We start from the raw sequence: 22,195 nt of genomic DNA on the forward strand, positions 1-22,195 counted from the left end.
TGCAAGGGTGAGCTGTCAGGTGTTTGTACTGTTCCATTACTTGCTCGCAGAAAATCTTTAAAACCAGGGCTTCCCTGCTAAAGATGCAGAAGAGCCTACAAAGTCATCTTTCCCTTGTGCAACTGAGAGACATGAGCAGGCACTGAAGAATTTCTGATGAAGAAAGGAGCAAGTGTTCCTGTGTGGTAGTAAAAGATAAAGGTTTCTTATGCTGGTTTGCTCAACCTGCCCATGAGACAGGGAATATTTTCTCTCAGGTCACACAAAGTCAACTCCAGCCTCACGGAACTCATATTCAGACCAAACAGCCCCACAGAGCACACCAAGGCAAGGTGCCTGTGCCGAAATCTCCTGCAACGGGTCACCCACTGATGGAATAGGCCTCCTCTGTGATAGGGAAGTACAAACAGTCTGCTCTCAAAAGACATTTTCTGGAACAGCACAAGACCTGTAGTGTGATTTGAGCTCCTGACTGTGCACTGCAGGCCAGCACATCAGTGGCTTTCACAGTCATACAACCCCTCTTCAAGCTCAGATGCATGAAACTAATATGATTTCTTTCAAGTCTGTGTTTTCACATAGATTTACTCTGAGACATTTTTTACGTATGAAAAGCATTCTATTCCTGAAAAGAAATTCAAACTTTCCAGCGGTTATCTTGGGACTTTGTACGTAACTCCTGCAAGTGCAATTCTTTTTCCCCGAGACGAATGTGACCAATAACTGAAGCTTAGTGCCTCCAGTTTTATATACCCCTGACTAAATGCACCAGTACTGCTGCATCACTATTCACCTTTTGTGGAAGAACAGACAGAGATAGTGCAGAAGGCACTCTTGCTCCTAATGTGTTGCAGCTGTGTTAATTACCAAAGAGTGGGAACAGCCTTGCCCTCACAGTTATGGGTGATAAAAGAGTGAGTTAGGTGGTAGAGTGGTCAGCTGGAGCCTGCTGGCCATGTTGCAAGGAGGAAGGGAAAGGAAGCAGTGAGCTAGAAATGCAGAAAGAAAAGAGAAGAAGGAGAGAAAGAGCCAGAGCTGTGTAGAGCGACTCATGGAACTGCAACATGGCAAAGGTATGGGAGGCTTTTTAAGTAACATGGGAGTGCAATGTAGAGAAGGTATTTTAGGTCATAAGGTACTCATGCTTGAGGCCCGGAGGCCCCCTGAAGTTTTTAAGAAGCACTCTTGTGTGCTGTGGCCATCTTGATGATGAAGACAACAACCTTTTGTAAAAGGAACACTATCTGCTTCACAGGGGTAAGGAATTAATGCAGATCTGTAATACTGTAATTCCAATGTGAATAGAAAAAAGTAAAAAAAATTACAGTATTAAAATTCCTGATTTTCAGTATATGTATGTAAATTAAGCAGTAGTAGAAAGAATTCTGCAAGACAATGACAAAACACCCTTGAAACAAAATTCTTACGTAGCACATGTAGGTTTCATAAGATACCTTTTATTCAACAGTATAATTGAGGAGCATATATTTGACCTCTTTCACATTTTATAAGTAGAGGATTCTGAAATCCATAATCTCAATTACTCTCTTAATAGACTGTCTTGACTTTTTTTCACCTATTGACCTGCAGGATAAAGCTATTTACAAGTGATATTATTGAGGTGTATTATTGAGGATAGCACTGCCATAATGAAAATGCTGAAGGACAAAAAAATCCAATAAGGAGACTAGAAAACACATTTGGAAGTGCACTTCTCGAGTCTAATTTATTCAATATGCATACTGTGAAACAACTGTCTCCAATGTTCAATCAGGTATTAACTTGGTACCAGCTATTCCAGTCAGTAGTTTGCAGCAAGTTGCAGGCACTTGTCAGAAAGCAAAAGTCTGTGAACAAGAAGGCAGTTTAGCAGTGAAATGCAGAAGGCAGGGAAGAAAGCACGTAAAACTGCTCTGTTATGTCTCCTTATGCCGAGGTCTTTCCTTTTGCAATTCTGTATTTCTTAGTCTATTTCTTATGCAGCCATACATATGCATGCCCCAAACCACTAAGTTTTATTGACTAATCTCAGCCCTCCTGTTTTCAGTCTGGTAGGGCACATATGGTGGGTTATGACAGTTAGCTCCTAGTGTAAAATATTTTTTCTCCCTTTTCTATAGGAAACTGCCAAAAAAGTAGCTATATTTTGCGCTCAAATTGCAGCACAAGACAATCGATTATTTCCTTTGTGCCTGGTCTGTTTTAAGTCACAAACATTTCTTCCATTTTTGTAGCAGCAGCTCAGACCCTTGGAATGCACTCCATGCAAAGAAACAGACTAACACAGCCTCTCTTGCCTCATCTGTATGTTCTTCATACAGATACATACTCTTGGCAGAGTTGTTCCCCTCAATGCAAATAACATTTAGATTCCTCATAAATCAAGGATATCTGATGTCTCCATTTTCAAGTCCCGACTGCTGCGAATCTTACACATATGATAAATGGTTCCCTTTAGAAAGAAAGGTGAAGCATGAGGAAGAATCAGAGAACGGTTTGGATTGGATGGGCCTTAAAGGTTGTCTGGTTCCAACCCCCTGCAGTGGGTATAGGGACACCTTCCACTAGAGCACGTCCCTGAAAACCCCACCCAGCCTGGTCTTGGGGCATCCAGCTTCCAGGGATGGGGCAGCCACAGCTTCTCTGGGCAACCTGTGCTGGTGTGTCACCACCCCTACAGTAAAGAACTTCCTCCTAATGTTTAATCTAAACCTGTTTTTTATTAAATCCGTTATCCCCCTCGTCTTATCACTACATGCTACCAGCAAAGAAGCAAGTGCTGCATCACACTTACAAGGGGCAGTTGTTAGTTTAAAATTAGGTTTATAAAGGAAAGGTTTAGCTTTAAGGTTGTGCCTGTTGTAGAAGCCATGAGAAGCCTAGAACATGGGCAGAGCAGCACTACCAAGTACAGGGGCACTGCTGTAGCCTGAATGCAGTTGGAACTAAATGATCTTCGAGGTCCCCCTCCAAGCCAAACCACTTTATGATTCTGTGATACTCCTTCTACAAACACAGTGCAGCCAAAAAGAGCGCTGAAGAGGGAAGCTACTTAGAAGTAACACTAGTGAGGCAGAACTAGCAGGGTTCAGTTTTATTCCGCTCCCTCAGCATTTCAAGCTCGGCCAGTGAGCGGCCCTCCCACGCGAGCACTTGGAAACTCCCACTGCGGGCTCCTGGCGCGGTGCCGTGAGGGAGCCGTGGTGACGAACGCCTTCACGTGCGCGCTGACTTTGCCGCCTGGGCGAGCAAGGCACTGCGGGCACTCAGCCCAGTCATGGGGAAGGGGCTGAGCGGCCAGAGGAACGCGCAGCGGCGCCTTGAGGGGCAAACGCCTTCTCCTCCCACAGCGCCGCTTTTATATTGGGCGCGCGCGCCCGCGCCACCGTCTCGAGCCCCTATTGGCCACCGCGGGGCTCGGGCAGCCGGGACGGGAGGCGGCGCATGCGCCATTGGCGGTCCGTTAGGGGCGCGGGGTCACGTGGCGGGGGCGGTGTCCGTTGGCGCCACGGCGACCGCGAGGGCCCAGGCGGCGGCGGGTGCGTGAATGGCGGCTCTGCTTCCCTTCTCTTCCCTCGCTGTTTTACTCTCTCTTCCCTCCGCGCTCTCCTTCCTCATCTCGGGCGGATCCAGGTGCGGCCCCGGCGGGGGCTCCCGGGGACTGGCGGGAGCAGCCCGGGCGGACCCGGCGCCCTCTCTGCCCCGCACCGCCCGCGTTGTGCTGCGGCTGAGCCCGGGCAAGCGCGGCGCTTGCGATCCCTGCCTCTGCTCTTATCCTTTAGATCCAGGCTTTGCATTAGTCGTCCTCTACATTTTTCCTCTCTTTATGAGTGTGTATGTAAGAGAGAGAGAATGTAGTAATTTGCTGCTTAATTTTGTGCCGTGATAAACTTCTGTAGCTCATCGGGTGACTAAGGGAGGACCGGCAGGAACCAGGATGCCAGTGTCCCTGTTAATGCTGTAAAGAGCTTGGGGTTCATTGCTTTAATAACCCTTTACCAAAAGTATCTTATGCATCTTCGGCTTTACACCTCGCCTGACTTCTTTACGGTCTCGCTATTTTATCTATGATACCATGTCTCTCAATGTACCAAGATCAGTATGCATGATGCTGAAAACAATTATTTCCAGGTGTGACATGTTGGCTAAACTGTTAGTGCTATATGAGCTGCTCACTAGCTTTTTTTAGAATTAAACAGTGGCTTTTAAAAATCTTTGTTTGCTTGTTTTGTGCGAATATTTGCAGGGTTGTAAGTATTTAAAGATCCAGGAAAAATCTTGGTTGATTTAGGGGAAGTTTTGATTAGGTTATAGATAAGATGGAAGAAGTTGGTTTTTTTTTTTTTTCTTTGTGCATATGGAGATCGTTGTCACAAGGAAAATGGGAAACAGTCTGTAGAACCAGAAGATTCTTGTTTCACAGTAAAATCTCGAGGGAAACATAATTTGAAAACCTGAATAAAATATTGTTAGCGAGCAGTTTCAGCTCTCCAGTGAAATACTTGGTATGCAGGCTGCTGCTAGAGTTTCAGAGCCTGTAGGGCAGAAAACCATGGAGTACAGCCAAAAACATAAACAAATTTTCTGTTGTATCTTATGTCTTATCTACAATGGTTATGAGAGTATTTCAGTACAAATCACCTGAGTGACCAGCCTGCTTTACTGTGGGGCGTGCTTTTCAGTAGTTTGTGGGTGTGTTTTTAAATCTTCCCAGGATTGGAATGCTGTTCACTCTTCACTTTGCAGATGTTGGTGGCTGCTCCACAGAGTAGACTGTGAATGTGATGCTATTGCAGTGTTTGGTATGTAGCTCAAAGCAGTTCAGCGTTAACTTTTGTGGCTGTGACAGAGGCAATGCTGTTGATTACATTTAAGAGTCATTAAGGTTGGAGAAGACTTCTGAGATCAAGTTGAGCCTCCAGTTGTGAAAGACTGAACAGTTGCAGCTCTCACATGCAGATACCATGATAGAGTTGACAATGTTATGTCAGTATCCTGTTTTTAGAGCTGTTTTGCCAGTGTTGTTTATGCTAAATTTCTCTCTTTCTTTCCATTGTTCTCATGGAAGTTGATTATTCAGCATATCCAAAGATGAAGAGGAAACCTGCAACAGCTGGGACATTGAGGCTTAGTCCTAATGAAGAAGCCATGTTTCTGAAAGAGGAATACGAAAGAAGAAGAAAACTAAGGCTACAACAGGTATGCCTGTGTTTTTCCATGCGTTGTATTTCATTTGATGATGTAATAAATAATTTAAGAAAAGTAACTGGAAAGATTATTTCCTGTAAGCTAAATTTCAGGGTAGTAGGTGGAATTTTTAATGTTGGAAAAGACCCTTGAGATCATCATGTCCAGCTATTAGTCCAGCACTGCCACGTCCACCACTAGACCATGTCTCTAAGTGCCACGTCTACATGTCTTTTGAACTTTTCAAGGGGTAGTAACTCGACCACTTCCTGGGCAGCCTGTTCCAGAAAGTGTTGTCAAGCTTGTTTCATTGCTTGACAACACTTTGTGAAATAAAATGCCTAAAATACAAAGTAGAAAATAATAAGCTATGTTTACTAAGTTTTCAGTATAGTTTTTGTGGGTTTTTTTTAAACCATGTGGAATTGTAATAGGAGCCTTTCATAAATTATTGTGTTGTATTTTTGGAGGGAAGGATATTCCAAGCAGTGTTTGCAGTTTGTCAGTTGTATGTCACCTTTTAGACTTTACCTGAAGCATTTAATTAAGTTTATTATTTTATATGATCATTTTGGAAAAAGGTGACAGCAACTTGAAAGTATTTTCTGGACAGATTGTGAATGGAATAGTAGATGAGGTGGAAAGCTAGAAGGAGGGTAGACTGTGTTGGGAAAAGTCTTGCTGCAAAAAGTATTGTGCTTTTCTTGAATTGCTGACAAACGTAATTGCTATTTCTACAGGTCAGAGAGCAGCAGAAGTATATCTCCCACCAGATAAGGCAGAAGGTAAAGCAGAAGAGAGAAGAGCAACTGCATCAGTTAGAGGAGGCACTGAGAGCTGAATGGCAGAAGGCACAGGATGAGAAGATGAAAGCCCTGGAAGAGCTGTACCTATCAAGCTTAAGAGCTGTTGGGGAGGGTCACCGACAGGCCAAGGAGAATGTAAGTGAGCTTAATATTATTGTGTCCTGGTTTCACCCCAGCCAGCAGCCAAGCACCAGGCAGCTGCTTGCTCACTCCCTCACCAGTGGGATCAGGGAGAGGATCAGAAGGGTAAAAGCCAGAAAACTCATGGGTTGAGATAAAGACAGTTCAATAGAGAAAGCAAAAGCCACACACAGAGCAAAGCAAGGAGTTATATCAGTGCTTCCCTTGGGCGGGCAGGTGTTCAGCCATCTCCAGGAGAGCAGAGGCCCATCGTGTGTAATGGTTACTTGGGGAAGACAAACACCATCACTCCAAACACTGCCCCCTTCCTCCTTCTTTACCCTACTTTATGTACTGAGCTTGATGCCATATTGTCTGGAATATCTCTTTGGGCGGTTAGGATCCACCTGTTCTGGCTGTGTCTCCTCCCAGCCCCTCCCAACTTCCTCACCAGTGTGGCAGCACAAAAAGCTGGAAAGCCTTGGCTCTGTGTGAGCGCTGCTCAGCAATAACAAAAACATTTGTATGTTATCAATCCTGTGTTCAGCACAAATCCAAAGCACAGCCTTGTACCAGCCACCAGTGAAGAAAATAATTTCTGTCCTGGCCAATACCAGCATATATTGTCAGAGACAATTTTGATGTTTTAGAAATACTAAAATTGCTGTCTGATTTTTCTTTTGACATTCCTGATTTTGAAGTCCAGGTACCTAAACAGGCAACTTTTTAAGAATGGAAACTTTTTAGAAGTGGTTATGTACCTTTGTGCAGGTATCTTCCCACGAGGTAGTCTATGGGCCTGTCTGTGAAGGCTTTTGCTGGACAGACTTTAAAGTTATTTTGTATTAGCTTGTATGATCATGTATGTTTGTACTTGACTAAATTGCACATAATGGCTCAGTATCTCAATTATGCCAGTAATGCAGTAATTTTTTTCTCCACCATGGATCTTTTCTATGGTTAAGAAAATATATTGAACATTTATTTCCCCCTCAGTGCTCCATTGACATGGAAAGCCTTGGTAAGGGCTTCAGAGGCCTTTTTCTGGACTGCAAATGCATATCACTTTTTAATTCTGTGCCTATAAACTGGTTTCACTTTCTTTAAAATCCTGTAACTTATGTAGGCTCTGCTTGAGAGATCATTGAGATTGCTGGGTAGAATTTTTCTGTAGGCTTGACTCTGAATCATGTTTATAGAAATCAGCCATAGATTGCTTACGTGGATTTTGCACAGTGGCTTACTTGCTGAATTAGTCAGGGTCTTTAAACCCAAGTAAAATAGCATTATGCTTTTCCATATAGCAGTGTCTTTAAATCAACTTCTTTATAAAATCCTTTCCAATGATAGGATGGTGAGTTAGCAAAAAGCTGAAACCAGTGTTACTGGAACAGAGAACTAATAATGAATGTTTCTGTTGATGACTGAAGGGTAGTAACACACTTCTTCTACACAGTTTAGTCTTCATTTGCTACAGGGTGTTTAAATAACTCTTAATTATCCTTTCCATCAAATTGATGCAGAAGAAGCTGATTTCTACATTAATATTTGGTTAAATTGGCTGAGGGATGTGGCAGGTTCACTGCTGTCGTTGACAGAGAAGAAGAAAATAAAGATGGCAGACAAGTTATTAGAGAATTTTTAGCCTAATACAGCAGAAGGAAGTTTTGAGCTTGTGCTTCTTACCAGCAGTATGTAATTTGAAATATCATATTGGTAGTTTGAGATGTGAGTAAAATACTGTATTAAGTGAATACAATATTTTAATATTAAGGAACCTGACTTAGAAGCTCTGGCAAAGCAAGCAGAGGAAAGGAAGCAAATGGCAGAGACGAGACATAGAAAAGCTCTGATAGAGCAGAAGCACCAAAAAGAGAAATTACTTCGTGAGCAAGCCAGGTATGCAATAGTTACTTTGTTTTATTAAGAATGAACTTTACAGTGAAAGGCAAAAAATATTGATGCTTCCTGCTTGGAGCTTTTTCAGTCTTGAAATTTTATGGGTTAGAGAATTAATGATCATGGACAAAACTTGTGGCTTTTGATAAAAACCGTAGCTTTAAAACCAAGACAAGAATGACAGATACTCAGGCTGCCTTATAGACTCTCCAGGAATTCAGTGACATGTGAAATGAAATGTCAGGCCAGTTCCTGATGGAGAGTTAACCACCTGGAAAAAGGACCTTGTGCATTTGTCATGGTCTTCCCTCTTAGTTTTTTTTTTTTTAAGCAGATTGGACCAAATTAGAGCTGGCGTGGAAAATGGTCTGTGTCCTCTGGGGTGTAGTTGTGCTTGAGTAGACCTGTAAATTAAATAGTTAAGTATGCATACACTCAAGCAATGAAAGGATGTTGAAGTGCACAATACTTTCTAGAAACTTAGGTTAAAAGCAGAGTTTTTGTTGCTTTTGGGATGCTTGTATGTATTAGCGTTTTTGCATAACTTGAAGAAGGTAATTCTTAATGCTGGCTTCCAGCCTAAGTTCTGTTGTCTTTTTAATATGCTTCCCCTTCCCTGTGGCCTGAGCATTCAGTGCAGGTACTTAAGGAGGAATCTGATTTTAGGTTTAGTTTTTATTTTGCACTGTTCTGTCACTGTTGCTTGAATAATTGTCTGTCTCTGTTCTCTTTTGTGGTTTGGTTTGTTTTTGTCCCCCAAGACGAACAGATGCACGTAAACGTGCTCTGGAAGTGGAAAGACAGAGAGCAGCCAAAGTTGCAAGCCTGCCGCCTCCTCCACCACGTCCTTTTGAGGTATGTGTCTGTGATACACCAGTGATCACAATTTCAGGGGTACCATATATGTTTATTGGTCTGACTTCTCACAACAGGACATCCAGAAGCTGGTATTTGCATAATATAGGGAGAGTGGTTCAGCAAAAACCAAGAGAATGAATTAATTATATATTAGCAGATTTCTTGCTACTAAGCTTCGGTACTTTATTGATCTCTTGTTATATGTGAATTTTATTTCATGTAATCAGACTCATATTTTTGTAGTTAATGTGGCTTTTTAAACTTTCATTGTATCTCATTTTCATTTAGTAGCCCCAGTGGTATGAGACTTTACAACGATCTCTCTCAGCATGTACATTAGAGGCCTCAGCCTTCTGTCATCCGGATGCAGTTAGCAGCATTTTGTTTAGTTTGTAATACAGACAATTCTGTCGTTTTAGCTGTGAGGCAGCTTTGTTGGGTATTTTTTCTCCCTTCAATTTCTTTTTCTTGTGGGCAGTACTAAATAAAGGGGAAGCTCTTTAATTTTGACTGGAAACCATCACCCAAGTCTGTTGGAGAGGTTGCAGCCTTTTGAGGTGTGGCTTTGTACCCCATTCATGCTGCTTTGATTTCATAGAGCTGCTGCATACGTGTAGCATTTCCTGTAGGATTGCAGATCTGAACTGCAGAAAGAACATAGCATGCATTTTTACTTTGGAGTTAACTAATAGAACTTCATGAGTGCAGAGTATATATGTATAAGTTGCCTCATGTGGTGTTGTGCCCTTTTAGACCTTTGGGTTCAGGGATATTCAAACTACTGACAATAAAAAAAAGGGCTGAGGTATATTAGCCCCTCTCAGAGCCAGTGCAGCTTTCAAAGTGTTCCCCAGCTACACCCCAGTACTTTTATGTACAGTTTGGAGTGCAGGATGATAGGGGTTTGCTGTAGTATCTGGAAAAACCGAGTAACAGGTTTGACCCTCCCGATTTTAAGAATGATTAGAAGGAGTACCCGTGGCCTTTCATTAGTACAAGTTTCTCTCTAGGTTTTCTCACTGGCTGCCCAAGGGATTTTGTGTTGTGTAAAATGGATATGAGTGAAGATTAAAAGAAGTGTTGTGAGGGAGTGGTAAAGTTTGGGTTTATTTAATATGTGGTATTGAAATTTTGTACATCTGGAATAGGTTCACAGACCCTTTCACGTTGCTGTTCCCCTCTGTGTTGTGCCACAGGGTGTGTTCCTGTTGTGCCTGGTGTAGAGCCGGTGAAGTCTGTATCAGTCCAAACTTTGACTCTTTTATTTCCTGGGTTTCAGGTGCTTCTGTTGCTCAGTTTGGCATTCTTGGGAAAGCATGAGATGCTGTGGCTTTGCTTTGTAGTAACTTTTGTTGGTTTTGTTGTGTGTCTTATGTCACATTTTATTTAACCCTTCCCCATAGATAGTCACTGCTGTTAACCACCATAACAACTAAAACGAAGACGTACTTAATATGTAATCCTTTTATTTAATACTTTGATCCAGCAACATCAGTAATGAATCTTCCTTTCCATTTTATAAATGCAGAATTTTCTCCTCGTTCTTTAGTGTTTTGTCACCAGGGGAAGCAGGAAGGCTTTGTTTCCAGGTTTCTCTGGTGAAACCGGAATTGCATGTACAGTTGTATTGGATGATATGTCTGAGTCAATGCTCTATTTAAGTATTGCTCCTTTCCAAAAATTAACACATTTCCATCCATTAGCAAATGTCCTTTACTCGCCTTTTTGACAAATGTGATTTGTAACTGGTTTTAGCAGAGTTTGCAAACATCTGGATTTTCCTACAGTATGTGGGGTTTTTTTCTGTTACGAAGTTCATGTTGTGATAATGGCAGAATGAATCAGTTATTTTGCAGACATGTTGAGTTTTTGTGAAGGAAAGAGATTGCTCTGTTTCAGTATAGCACGGTGTGTCAATTTGTTCCATTTAAAGACTAGCTGACTTTAAACCTTTTTTCTAGTTTTCGTATCTGTATAGATTTTAAACCTTTTGTTGTCGACCTATGGCTGGGAGGGCACAGGGCTAAGAATAAAATTACTTTCTTCAAGGAGTTATTGGGTTCCATGTACTTAATGGGGAAAAATGTTAAGTAATTGAAAGATTGAGAGATTTTTATTCCTGTTTCTGCTTCAAGAGAGAGAAGACAAAAGATGTTGTCTGTCAGTGGGGGGAAGGGTAAATCTAGGGCTTTGTCTTGCAAATGTGTTACTCAAAAGGCACTGAATTTAAATTGCTTAACTTTGTCCTGTGAATTACAGCAAATTACAGGGTCATGTGAATAAGTTGCTTGGTTTTTTTGAATCAGTTTGCATAAGGAGCCTATTAAATACAACTGTAATCATACTCTGATGCTCTGTTGCAATAACAATTGACTATAATTTCATAAAAAGGAGCTAGGGCACTTTTGTTCATGGCACAATTACTTAGAATATAAGAAGCATTCTCTAAAGATGCTCCTATTATTGTTATTTTACCCAGTTAGAAAAGAAATATTTTTACTCAAATGTCTTAACCCATTTTGGTTCTCGGGATTATGGATTTTAGGAGTTGAGGCCATATTTAGTTAGACCAAATGAAAAGTTACTTAATTGAAGTTAAACTGTAAATACCATTTTATTGAAAAACATTGCAGAGTTCTTGTAGACTTACTTTTTCTTACATGATCTATTAGATTTTTATGGAATGAAAATAAAACCTAAAAAGTGTTACTGTACTCTGCTTGAGTATTCATAGCATTTGTAGAGTTGGGGTCATGGGTTTTTTGTTGGGTTTTTTGTCCCATTCCATGACACTTTGCTGCTCCAGTTTTGCCAGATTTTAGTGCAGAATTATTTGCTTTTTGAAGGAAGGAAAGAAAAAAAAGGAGGGAGGAGTTACAAAACCAAGACGGAAGCAAGGTATTCTTTTCAGCCTAAATTGCTTTTGACATTGATAGGAAAAATTCAGCCTCCAACATAATTCTCACATCTTTGCAGCTTTTGAATAAAATTCTGGCGGTTTGATTGATTACATGTAATTAATAATTATTTATTATTGGTTTGTTAATTTTAATTTATTTTAGTAATTGAGAAGGCTTGTTTAATTGTACATTCTGAAAGTAACTGAGTACAGGGGAAGCACTGGCAATCTGGCTAATGAGGTTTAGGCCTGGGACTTGTCTGTTTTCATACCTATAATCTGCAAGTGTTTTGGTTAATGTTGATCTGTTACAATTACTGTGATTTTTATTGATTAAGATATATAGCTATTTATTTTTTTTATCTACTAGAATAACATGCAATGATACTGGTTAAGGACCATAAAATAAGTTACTGAAGTTGTGTTGGTAAGGCTAAAAGTAGTTTTACCAGTTTTGGGTCCCTTATGACCAGAAAGACATTGAGGGGCTGGAGCGTGTCCAGAGAAGGGCAGCGGAGCTGGGGAAGGGTCTGGAGCACAAAGCTGAGGAGGAGCAGCTGAGGGAGCTGGGGGTGTTTAGCCTGGAGAAAAGGAGGCTCAGGGGGAACCTTGTCATTCTCTACAGCTGCCTGAGAGGAGGCTGTAACCAGGCGAGGGTTGGTCTCCTCAGCCAGGTAACAAGTGAGAGGACAAGAGGAAATAGCTTCAGGTTGCACCAGGGGAAGTTTAGGCTGGATATTAGGAAAAAGTTCTTCACTGGCTTCTCAAGCACTAGAACAGGCTGCTTGGGAAGTGGTGGAGTCACCATTCTTGGAGGTATCTAAAAGATGTGAGTTACGGCGCTCAAGAACACGGTTTGGTGGTGGACTTGGCAGTGCTGAATTAATGGCTGGACTTGATGAAGGTTTTTTCCAATATAAATTCTGTGATTCTTTGATTTTCATGTAAAAACTTCACTTTCTAAAGGTACTTTACTTTCTTCATAAAATAGTGATAGTCAATACTGAAATGATGTATACCTCTTATGCAGCAATAAGTTTAAGATATTCCTGAGCCTTAATGCTGCTCTGTGTGTGCGTGCATTTCCCTATGGTCATGTTAGTTTTAGACCACTCAAGCTATTAGTCTTTCTGGTTTAGTTAATGTGGATAAGAACACCTTTTTAGAAGGAGGCTGAGGGAAGAGGAAGCTGGGAGAATATAAATGGAAGAGATGTTAAGTACAAAGACAGGTCCTACAGGATACTGGCTAGCTACTTTGCTACTGAGAACATGAGGGTATGCCAGAGATGAGGGAGGGTCTGATAACTCACTGTTCAAACTTCCAGAAAAGAATTGGAATGTGTTAGTGTACCCAAAACTTGTAAAAAAAACAGAGCAACTTAGCATTCTATGAATAGACACATTTCAGTGAAGTTACAGAAAATGCTCTTTTCTCTGGTCAGCCAGTAAATTGGACATAATGGCTCTGAGTTTCCCGAAGCAAGTCTGTACTTGACAAGTGTTGCTTTACTGTTGGGTATAATTATATTGTGGGTCTGTGGTTGCCCTGCTCTGAGGTGAATGTAACAGCTGTCGTAAGGGGGATTTGTATTAATGCATTAAACTCAAGTGCTTTTAAATTAGTGCTTTTGAAACATGACATTGATGAACATCAATTTCTGTTGCAGGGGTTTGCCTGAGACTGTTAGATGCTCTCTGTTATTAAAGTCCTCTAGATCTCCTTTGTGCTGATGTGATTTATTAATTATTACATGTATATAAGGTTTTAAACAATATTTTCAGGACAGAATTTGGTGGGGTGAGTTTCTTTTAATAATAATTTCAGCTATAGTGATCAATTCTTAGTGAAGTTCAGTTGCTTTGGTGGAGATACTGTTCTGTGATACAGCTGTAGTTGTATGTTTCTTCCTAGAGTTTTGAAGTGAAAAAGATCATTGCGATGAAGCCCTGTGGTGCTGGCAACTTTTCTGTTACACGTTACCATATTGCTCAAGCTTTGGTGGACAGAGAAGTGGCTGGAGAGCAGGTGATTAACTCCAAGTGTTTGTGCTGCAGTCTTACATATGTGTTTCTTTACCTTGCATACATTGTCTGGATATCAGCTGTTGGAACATGTTTAAAGACATGAGCTTATATAAAGCAGCTGTTACACTACTTCCTAAGAGAATCTCTGATGGGCAGGCTTGTGCAGCCTGTTACATGCTCAGTCACTATGGGAATCACACCTGGCAGTCCCTTGTGAACAGGCTGTTATTAGAAGGTCAGATCACAAGACTGGTACAATGTTCAAACTGGAGGACTTGTGGCTTATGCTGAACTGATAGCTGCAGTTGCCCTGCCTTTCTCTCTTCCCTCTTTTTCACTGTGTACACCCACACTTGCCTTGTATTTGCCTTGCTTATTTGGAATGACTTTGTTTTTCCTAAGTACTTTATTTTTATGTTAGTAAGAATTTTCTTCTTTAAAAGTTCCAGATAATTGCTGGTTTCCCAAATGAGACTGAAAATATTTAAGGGATTTTTTTTCCCCTTGTTTAAAAGAAAACCATGAGGGATAGAAATACTCAGTCTGTAATGCTGACCATATCATTCATTTTACCATGTATTATAGGAAAAATAATCACTCTATAACCATACTATAACAAATAAATCATATAATTGATTATCCAGCTTGAAACGAGAACACTTTGTCACCTAAACTTACAAAATACGTAACTATGACTTCTTTTCCAAAGGTAATAAATTATTTTGGTCTGCTTGCAACATAAACATTCAAGGTTGTTCATATGGCATTGTATGTCTTTTTTTAAGTGCTTTTGCTGCAGATTTATTCATTTATTTATTGTTACATATGCTTTAAACTATCAAAGAATTTTGTGAACTAAACTCTTGATTGACTGTCAGCCAGATGCTCATTTAGCTGCTGAAGAAGAAGGGAGACGTTTGGAGGAGCTACACAGGGAGGCAGAGAGGGAGAGAAGAAAGCAGCTTGAAAAGGCACATGTTAGAGGAAATCACGCCTTGAAGAAGATCCAGTTGGCCAAGGTGGGCAAAATAGTTATGCATGTTTTTAATGCCAGAAAGACCACTGTTAAGTAAGTTGTAGGTAGGTGATTAATAAAGGAATTAGATTTACAGGAGGGAAATTGATGGAATAAAGTTTGCAGAATGTCTTTATGAAAAAAAAACCAAAATCTGTTTGTTTTGGCATCTGGAAGGAATGAGAATGAAAGAACATCCTCTTAATTTTTGTTATCTGAATGTTTGACCAGCTATTAACCAATAGGTAATAGTCAAGCAAAACTTTTTCACTAGTTGAAGAGTTCTGCTTTTCCACATTAGCTTTAGTTGAAGTCAGTGATTCTGTACTTCAGGGGAAAAAAATATTGCTAAGAAGGTAATGAGTTCTTTTATGTTTTGAAAACTTTTCTAAGTTTTTACTTAAAGTCTGACATTCTGTTAGTGTGCAAGTCTGGAAATGTTGAAATAGTTTCCTTTAAGAAATAAAAATTGAGCTACTTACAAAAGTCTTAGTACTGTGATCTCCATCCAAAAAAAGTTATTGTCTGATAGGTTCACAAATATTTTTGGTGGCTAGAAAAAGAAAAGCTTGCTTTTTTAATCAGCTGGGATATGATTGGCTCTGAATGAGTAACCAAACTAAGATGTGGATTTCTGGAAATATTAGTGGTGCTCCAGAAATTAACAGGAAAAAAAACCCCAACAAATGACTTTTTTTTTTTTTTTTTAGTAGCTCTCACATATACTCTGTGCCTAAGAGTATTTAGTTTACATCTCAAGAAGCAGCAACTGCTGAATAATATACTAACAAAAGTCACTTGGCAAAAGAAGTACTCGTTTACCTTCTGAAACAGAAGTTTTAATTTTCTTGAGTAAAGTTGGCCTACAGGTGTAGAGTCTGATCTTTTATTTAACATCAGATCTTCTAGGTGGTAGTCTTGGTGACTCCTGTGTCTAAAGGGCTGATGCAGCCTTCTCCTGAGGAAGCACTTTCTGCCTAGAGTAGGATTAACTTTGAACATTAACCAAACATCATGGTAACCAAATGGAAGCACTTTTTATCAGTCTTGATAATGTGGCTGTCTGAATGTGAACACTGAAGGTTTATGTTATCCCTTCTTTATTCTTGAAGGACAGGGCAAGGCTCCTGGAAGAACTGGAGCAAATGCAAGCTCAGGATCGGATGCGCAGGAGACAGGTTGTCGCACAGATGCCACCTCAGCTTTCAGTGCCACCATGCAAACGCATGGAAATAAAAGAAGAATGGCAGAGAGAACTGGAGTCTGCATTTGAAGAAATGTACAGTGAAGACAGGAGTAAGTTCTTTGTTGGAAGTTGCTGAATCTGGTACCCAGGGAAGGAGAGGTTGCTGCAGCTGCCTCTTCCCAAGTGCAGCCGGTAGCGAGGCCGTGTGTGCGTTCATAGCTGGCACACGCACAGACAGCCTTCCAGGGCACATCCATACAGCTGGCTGTGCAGGCCAACAGGGAAAACACAGCTCTCACATTAAATACAAAGAGCACAAATGACTTCCTTCTGCTCTGGCTGATCAAGATGAAGGCCTTTTAGTAGGATATAAGTCTGTAATATGCTATGGATCCCTCCAGCAGTTGGTCTTAGACACTCGGTCTACCCAGGAGTTGTTTCCTGTATCCCAGGTCTCTTATCTGGTACACTACAGATCCTCCTCAGGTCTTGGACACCCAGTCTACCCAGTGATTCATGGTGGAGCCTGGAGCCTTAGGGTTACCTCTCATAGTCATGTATGCATTCAAGTGCATATGTGCTCAAACATGAGCTATGGATCACTTGGTGAATAGCTTTAGACACTCCCTCTTACCTGGCAGCTGGTGCTTGATCCTTAGTCTTCCCAGCTGCTGGCTGCTGGGCATGTGAAGCCCCAAGATCTGCTGCTCCCCTCCAGTTGTTGCTGCACAGACCCAGCTGGGCATGAGAGCTTAATGCACAGACATGCACATGCTATGGATTCCTGTGGGAACTGACTTTATATGCTCAGTCTATCCAGTAACTGACCCTGGATCCTCTTGTAGTCTTGGAGATGCGCACACCTGTTCTGGCAAGTTTCTTAGGATCCCTTCCTCTCCTCTGTAGCTGCCTTGAATGCTTGGATCTCCTGATCCCTTCACTAGACAACTCATCAGTCCCCTGGCCTCTGCAATACCCAGCCCAGTCTTACAGCTGCCTGATGTGTAGCTCCTAAGCCTCTTACCATTCCTGCTGGCCAGTCTGGCTTGTGATTTGCTAGCCACTGCATGCTGATACTCATACCCACCTCAACACACTAATTACAGCCTCTGCAGTTGGCAGTGCTGTAGACACAGGTGCACCTCTGACTTCTGGTCCCTGTTGCAGTTACTGGCCCTTAACTGTGCACACACATGCATACAAAACACACTCTGTTCCTCACATAGGAAAACAGCTACAAGTGGAATTCAGTGAAAAGACAGAACAGACTGCATGAACAGGCACAGTGCATGTCCAGACAAGTGTACTGGCTATCTCATTTTATCTCACTATTTTTACATTTTTATCTCACAGTTGTTCTGCCCCTGACTAACTTGATCCTTTCTTTCCCCTGCTTTGGGTTCCTCCTCTAAGTATATGTACCAAGTGTAGACTTTCAAGGTGATCTTCCCCTGTGTCCTACATCCCTTGTAGGCCGTAACCCACTCAGTCAGTAAAGTGATTACAAGAGAATTCCTTGTGCAGTCTCTGGGATTTCACACCTGGACTGTGCAATCACTCTCCTGTGGTGACATTGTGAGCAGCCAGGTCAGGGTGTGTCTTTTCCCTGATGAAGTTACTGGGATCATGTGTAATTTTTCTTGTGAGCTGCTTTTGGTATAAAGCTGAGCCTTTTATCACATGAACTTTTATTCTGAAAAACATAGCATATTCTAGTGGGAACTGCTGTGGAGATTCTGAATGAATAGATTCTAAATGGTTTTGAACCTTGTGTTTTGGTGGGGAAAAAAAGTTGAATTAAGTCTGTTGTGAAATAACCTATTGTTATTTGAATTTTCCTGGGGATTTGTGTGTGACTGTAGTCTTGCAATGTTGTTTGATTTGTATTCCAAATGGTCATTTTATTTCATTGTGCTCTTTTGATTAGACATGAAAGGAGACCTGATTTTGCAGTTTGAGCCACAACCTTTGCCAGCCCCTTCTGACAGACTTCAAGATAATGATCTTGATATCTCTTTGGAGCATGAATCTGCTTGTGACACTCAATCAGAGCTTCCTTGTGGTACTCAACAAGCATCAGAACATGTGATAGAAGAGGAGGTCCCTAATGAACCAGAAAGTAAAACTTCTAAGCTTCATATTTAACTTAAAACTTTTCATTTTATATTAGAAAAGATTAGTCTAGTATATCAAATAAATTTTAGTAATAAGTGAAATGCCTTAAGCAGTAAAACTTCTTAATGTGTGTAAAATAATTCAGTATAATTTGGTTTATCTTTAGCTTCGATGATAATACCCTAATGATTATGAATTTAAAAATGAAAATGTAACTTCTTTTTCTGATATGCTTCAGTTCATTTGTATACTGAGAATAATTTTCAGTTGTAAGAACTACACTGTTAACCATAATTATTCCTGTGCAATTAGTATAAATTATGGACTGATGCTGAGGTGTGAACTTAAATATTTTCCATTTTGAGATATTTCAAAGTTGAAGCTTTATAGTCTGCTTATTGTGTGTCCTTTATGTTCAGGCTTGTGGTTGAGCTGCTGCACATTGTGAGTAGGCTGGAATGGATGCATGAGCGTGCTGTTTGGTTGTGCCGTGTCCAGGGTCATGTGCTGCGAGCCAGGAGTGCCTCAGTGAACTTTGCTGCTTGGCCAAACGCTTCTGCATCCCTTGGGTGCCAGAGTCTGGTGTTTGGTCTGTGGTGCATTGTGTTGCCAGTGCTGATAGAAAGCAGAGGGGGGATAGTACTGCATATTTCTGCTACAGTTTGACTATAAAACATTGCATCCAGCTTAGTCCTTCTTTTATAGCTTGCAGAGACAATTTACAGCTTCTCTCTTGCAGGTAAGAGAAAATTTTGCTTAGATTTAAAAAATAGACCTAAGCTATTTGTCCAACTCTGTGAGCAATTTAAAAAAAATAGGTTTTTTTTTTTTTTCTTTATGATATGAAGATATTCATTACCAAAAACTCTTAACAGTATATATTCTTTGTAGGGCATGAAGAAGGAAAAATTGTCCAACCTCGATCAAAACTTGCCTTAAAGAAATTGTTGAACAAAATTAGAAGCCAAAAAGAGGAGTGGACATCAAAAAGTGAGCAAGAGAGTCAAAGTGAATATGAAACTATTGAATCAGGCACAACTGCTAGTGAAAAGAGACCATTACGTGATCTAGAACTTAACAAGGAGCAGCAGAAAAATACAGCGTCTGAAGCCAAAGGTACACAGTACATACTTGGATCAAAGTTTGTTGTGTAGGAGCAAAAAGACTTGTACAGGCGAACTATGACAGTGACAAAACTGTTTAATGAACTTTCAGTGTTAAAAAGATTTGTCAGGTTGGATGAAAGTGCAGTTTCCTTTCTGTGCCCACAAGGCATTGTGGATTTGTTGAGACCACAAATAGGAGAGGTTTTTGCTCTTATGTCCAACTTGTCCATTAAGATCTTGAAGAGGTGAGATGTTAAAAGTACTTTTCTGTCTTTCAAATCTCACTCACATTCTTGTCACACTTGGTGTTGCTGTGCTTTAATAGGTGTTTGCCTCCAGGGATAGAATTCTCAGTGCAAAAGTCAGCATTGAAGTTCTGTACCTGTTGAACTGGAAACGCCACTTTCTTTGGAGAGTCACAGCTATAAATGCCCAAGACGAGCATAAGCTGATGAGTGGAGTTTTCTTCTGCTTTTAGGCACCATTCCGAAAAATCTTTTTGTAAAATTGGAATTTATTGCAATTGGACATTGCAATTTGTTTGATAGCCAGATCAGCTTGGGGTTACTTCCCATGTCTGTCCTTGGGGCCCTTCTGGTTAGGCTAATGGTGAACTGGTGATCTTGTATGCTAAGTGGGATTTCTGAAGTTTTAAAGTGATCAAGTTGTGGTGTGTGTTTTGGTTGTTTGGGTGTTTTGCTTTCATAAGGTGCTTTTTTTTTTAACAAGAGAAAGTGATTTAGTTCCATCATATACATGACTTTGCCACCAAAATGACTGGGGATTGGAGAGTGCAGCGTGAGTGAAACCATGTCTTGGGGAAAATGTGCTGCTATTTCAAGCTAACAGTACAAGATTGAGACTTGCTTTTTGTGCAATAGCCAAATGTTAGATCATTTGCCCAGTACTGCCAGTTTTAGACCCTCTTTGTTCCAAGAGGTTAAAGTGTGACTTTTGATTCTTCAGGATGAACTTGCTCTTGGACTCCCAAGTAATATTAGAAGTAATTTTCAGTCCCTTTGAAGCTGGGTCATTACTGTGTATTCAAGAAAGAGATACAATAAGGGACTATTAAGCACTTAAATAATATAAAAAACTGATTTTCCAGCTTATGGAGACAGGCAGAGTAGTAGGATATAGATCTTTTCAAGAGCAGCTTAGGCATTTTGTTGAGGGATATTGGGAAACTGTAAAGCAAGATGTAAAGAAGATCCAAGGCTCACCCTGACTGCAATTACAGCTAAGTAACATGTATATTTTAGACCCTCTGAAAATGTTGGAAAATACAGTTGCAGATGAAAAATCAGTTCCAATCCATCCTCAAGAACAAGCAGCTAAAATCAGAATAGAAGAGGAGAGACAGAAGCGGGTAAGTATGTTTGTGTTTATTGCCGTCTCAGTTGTGGTGTAAAAAAAAAGATTTACAGAAGATTTAAAATGTTTCAGGTTATACAGCAGCTAGAAGTGCTCTTAACATTTAAGCTTTCACTGTAACATTTTCTATACTTCTCAAAAACGGTGAAACTGTAGCTGGAATTTAGAATGAAGTGAAAACCCCCAGTTTCTTCAAATCTAACAAGTGCTGTAGGCAAGGGTAGTCACAGTTAAATGAGATTCCCAGTTGTACATTAATACCTTTGTTTTATAAAGGGGAGGATATAGTCAGCAATACACAGCTCTGAAAACTTTATTAACCCTGTGTAATAATGTAGCAAAGTCTAAGGAATTGTGTTTAGAAGTGACAGGAAAAGCATACAAACCTTGAGTAGTTTTTTTATTTTGGTTATCTAGGAAGCAAATGCAGAAAGTTTTTTGTGTCTCTGGGAATGCTATATTTATTACATTTAGAAAATAATAACTTTGTGCATTATTTCATTATATCTGTTGTCTATGTGTTTCATTGTATTTTAATTTGTGTTGTATCCCTAGAGACCTAACTGCTGTTGTGTTGTGGTTTACCAATAAAAAAGAAAAGTTGAAATTTGGGTTTATGTGCAGTCTTCAATTGCAGAGTTTAAGTCCAGAAATAAAGGAAACAAAAATTTAACAGAATGATAATATTAAAAAAAAATAATAATACAAGCAACAGGTCCTTTATGAAAGTGTGGCTACTTTCTTTTGATGCTTTGGGAAGGCTGACCTGAAACAGAGACTGGAAAGAGCTAGAGAATGAAGTAGATGTTTATTAAAAGGCCTTTAAGGATCCACCTTGGGCAGTACAAGAGCCTGGCCAGGGCTACACCCAAGGTGGACCCGAAATGGATGAGCAGTCACAAGGTCTGACACTTTTATAAATTTAGGTCTATTTGCATATTGGGCTTTAATTTTCCAATTGCAGCTTCAGATTATGAAGCCCCATCCTTCTTGTTTTCTCCCTTCAGGCCACCGTTGTTTGTGCATTTGAGCCTGAACTTGTAACACTTTAACCTTCATTTCCTCCCACTTTGCGCCTGGCCAGGCATACATAGCTGTGTGTCCACATTAACTGTTCTCAGGTTGCTTTTCCTGACATCCCCATTCAGACTGTCATTAAAGGCTGTTGTCCACTTTATCTTTACCAGTACTTTGAAATTTTTCTTTGCTTCTAGTCTAAAATCACATATGCTGTCGCTAAGTGTGGATCTAAATGAACTGTAGCTGATAGATACATGGAAAGAGAATAATAATAAATAGACTACTTCAGAAGCTTATGGACTGCTCTCAAAGTGGTTGTACATTAGCATTTTCAGAAGCTTTTGTAATGCTTGAATTAATGTTTAGATGCATTAGACTTTGAAAAACAGTAAAATGCAAAATAGATTTTTCGGGTAAGTTTAAGAGCAGGACTTCATTTGCAGTCTTTGGAAAATGATAACATATCTTGAGTAGATTCTGTTTTTATCCATTTTATTAATTTGAGAACAGATGATAATGTAATAGAAATGGATTCAAGGACTGGTAGAAATATTGAGCCAGCAAAACAAAGTTATTGCTGTAG

General features: G+C 40.3%; 1 protein-coding gene across 7 annotated transcripts in view; it reads left to right on the forward strand.

Moving 5' to 3' along the window:
- Nucleotides 1-936: 936 nt before the first annotated feature.
- CEP295 (centrosomal protein 295) overlaps nt 937-22,195 on the forward strand; it is a 43,247-nt gene continuing 21,988 nt past the window's right edge. For 2 of the 7 annotated variants that reach the window (XM_040056397.1, XM_040056404.1), the window contains exons 1-11: nt 943-1,073; nt 5,069-5,199; nt 5,928-6,128; nt 7,888-8,012; nt 8,774-8,867; nt 13,684-13,797; nt 14,675-14,815; nt 15,924-16,107; nt 17,925-18,116; nt 19,004-19,228; nt 20,481-20,587. In XM_040056397.1, the coding sequence (XP_039912331.1) occupies nt 1,052-1,073; nt 5,069-5,199; nt 5,928-6,128; nt 7,888-8,012; nt 8,774-8,867; nt 13,684-13,797; nt 14,675-14,815; nt 15,924-16,107; nt 17,925-18,116; nt 19,004-19,228; nt 20,481-20,587 (1,536 nt within the window). In that variant the 5' untranslated portion in view covers nt 943-1,051. Of the gene's footprint in view, nt 1,074-3,463; nt 3,540-3,580; nt 3,634-5,068; nt 5,200-5,927; nt 6,129-7,887; nt 8,013-8,773; nt 8,868-13,683; nt 13,798-14,674; nt 14,816-15,923; nt 16,108-17,924; nt 18,117-19,003; nt 19,229-20,480; nt 20,588-22,195 lie in introns of those variants that run through there. The other 5 variants (XM_040056402.2, XM_040056400.1, XM_040056399.2 and 2 more) reach the window with 4 other exon arrangements.

Source organism: Hirundo rustica, chromosome 2, assembly GCF_015227805.2.
Source record: "Hirundo rustica isolate bHirRus1 chromosome 2, bHirRus1.pri.v3, whole genome shotgun sequence".
Classification (NCBI taxonomy): domain Eukaryota; kingdom Metazoa; phylum Chordata; class Aves; order Passeriformes; family Hirundinidae; genus Hirundo; species Hirundo rustica.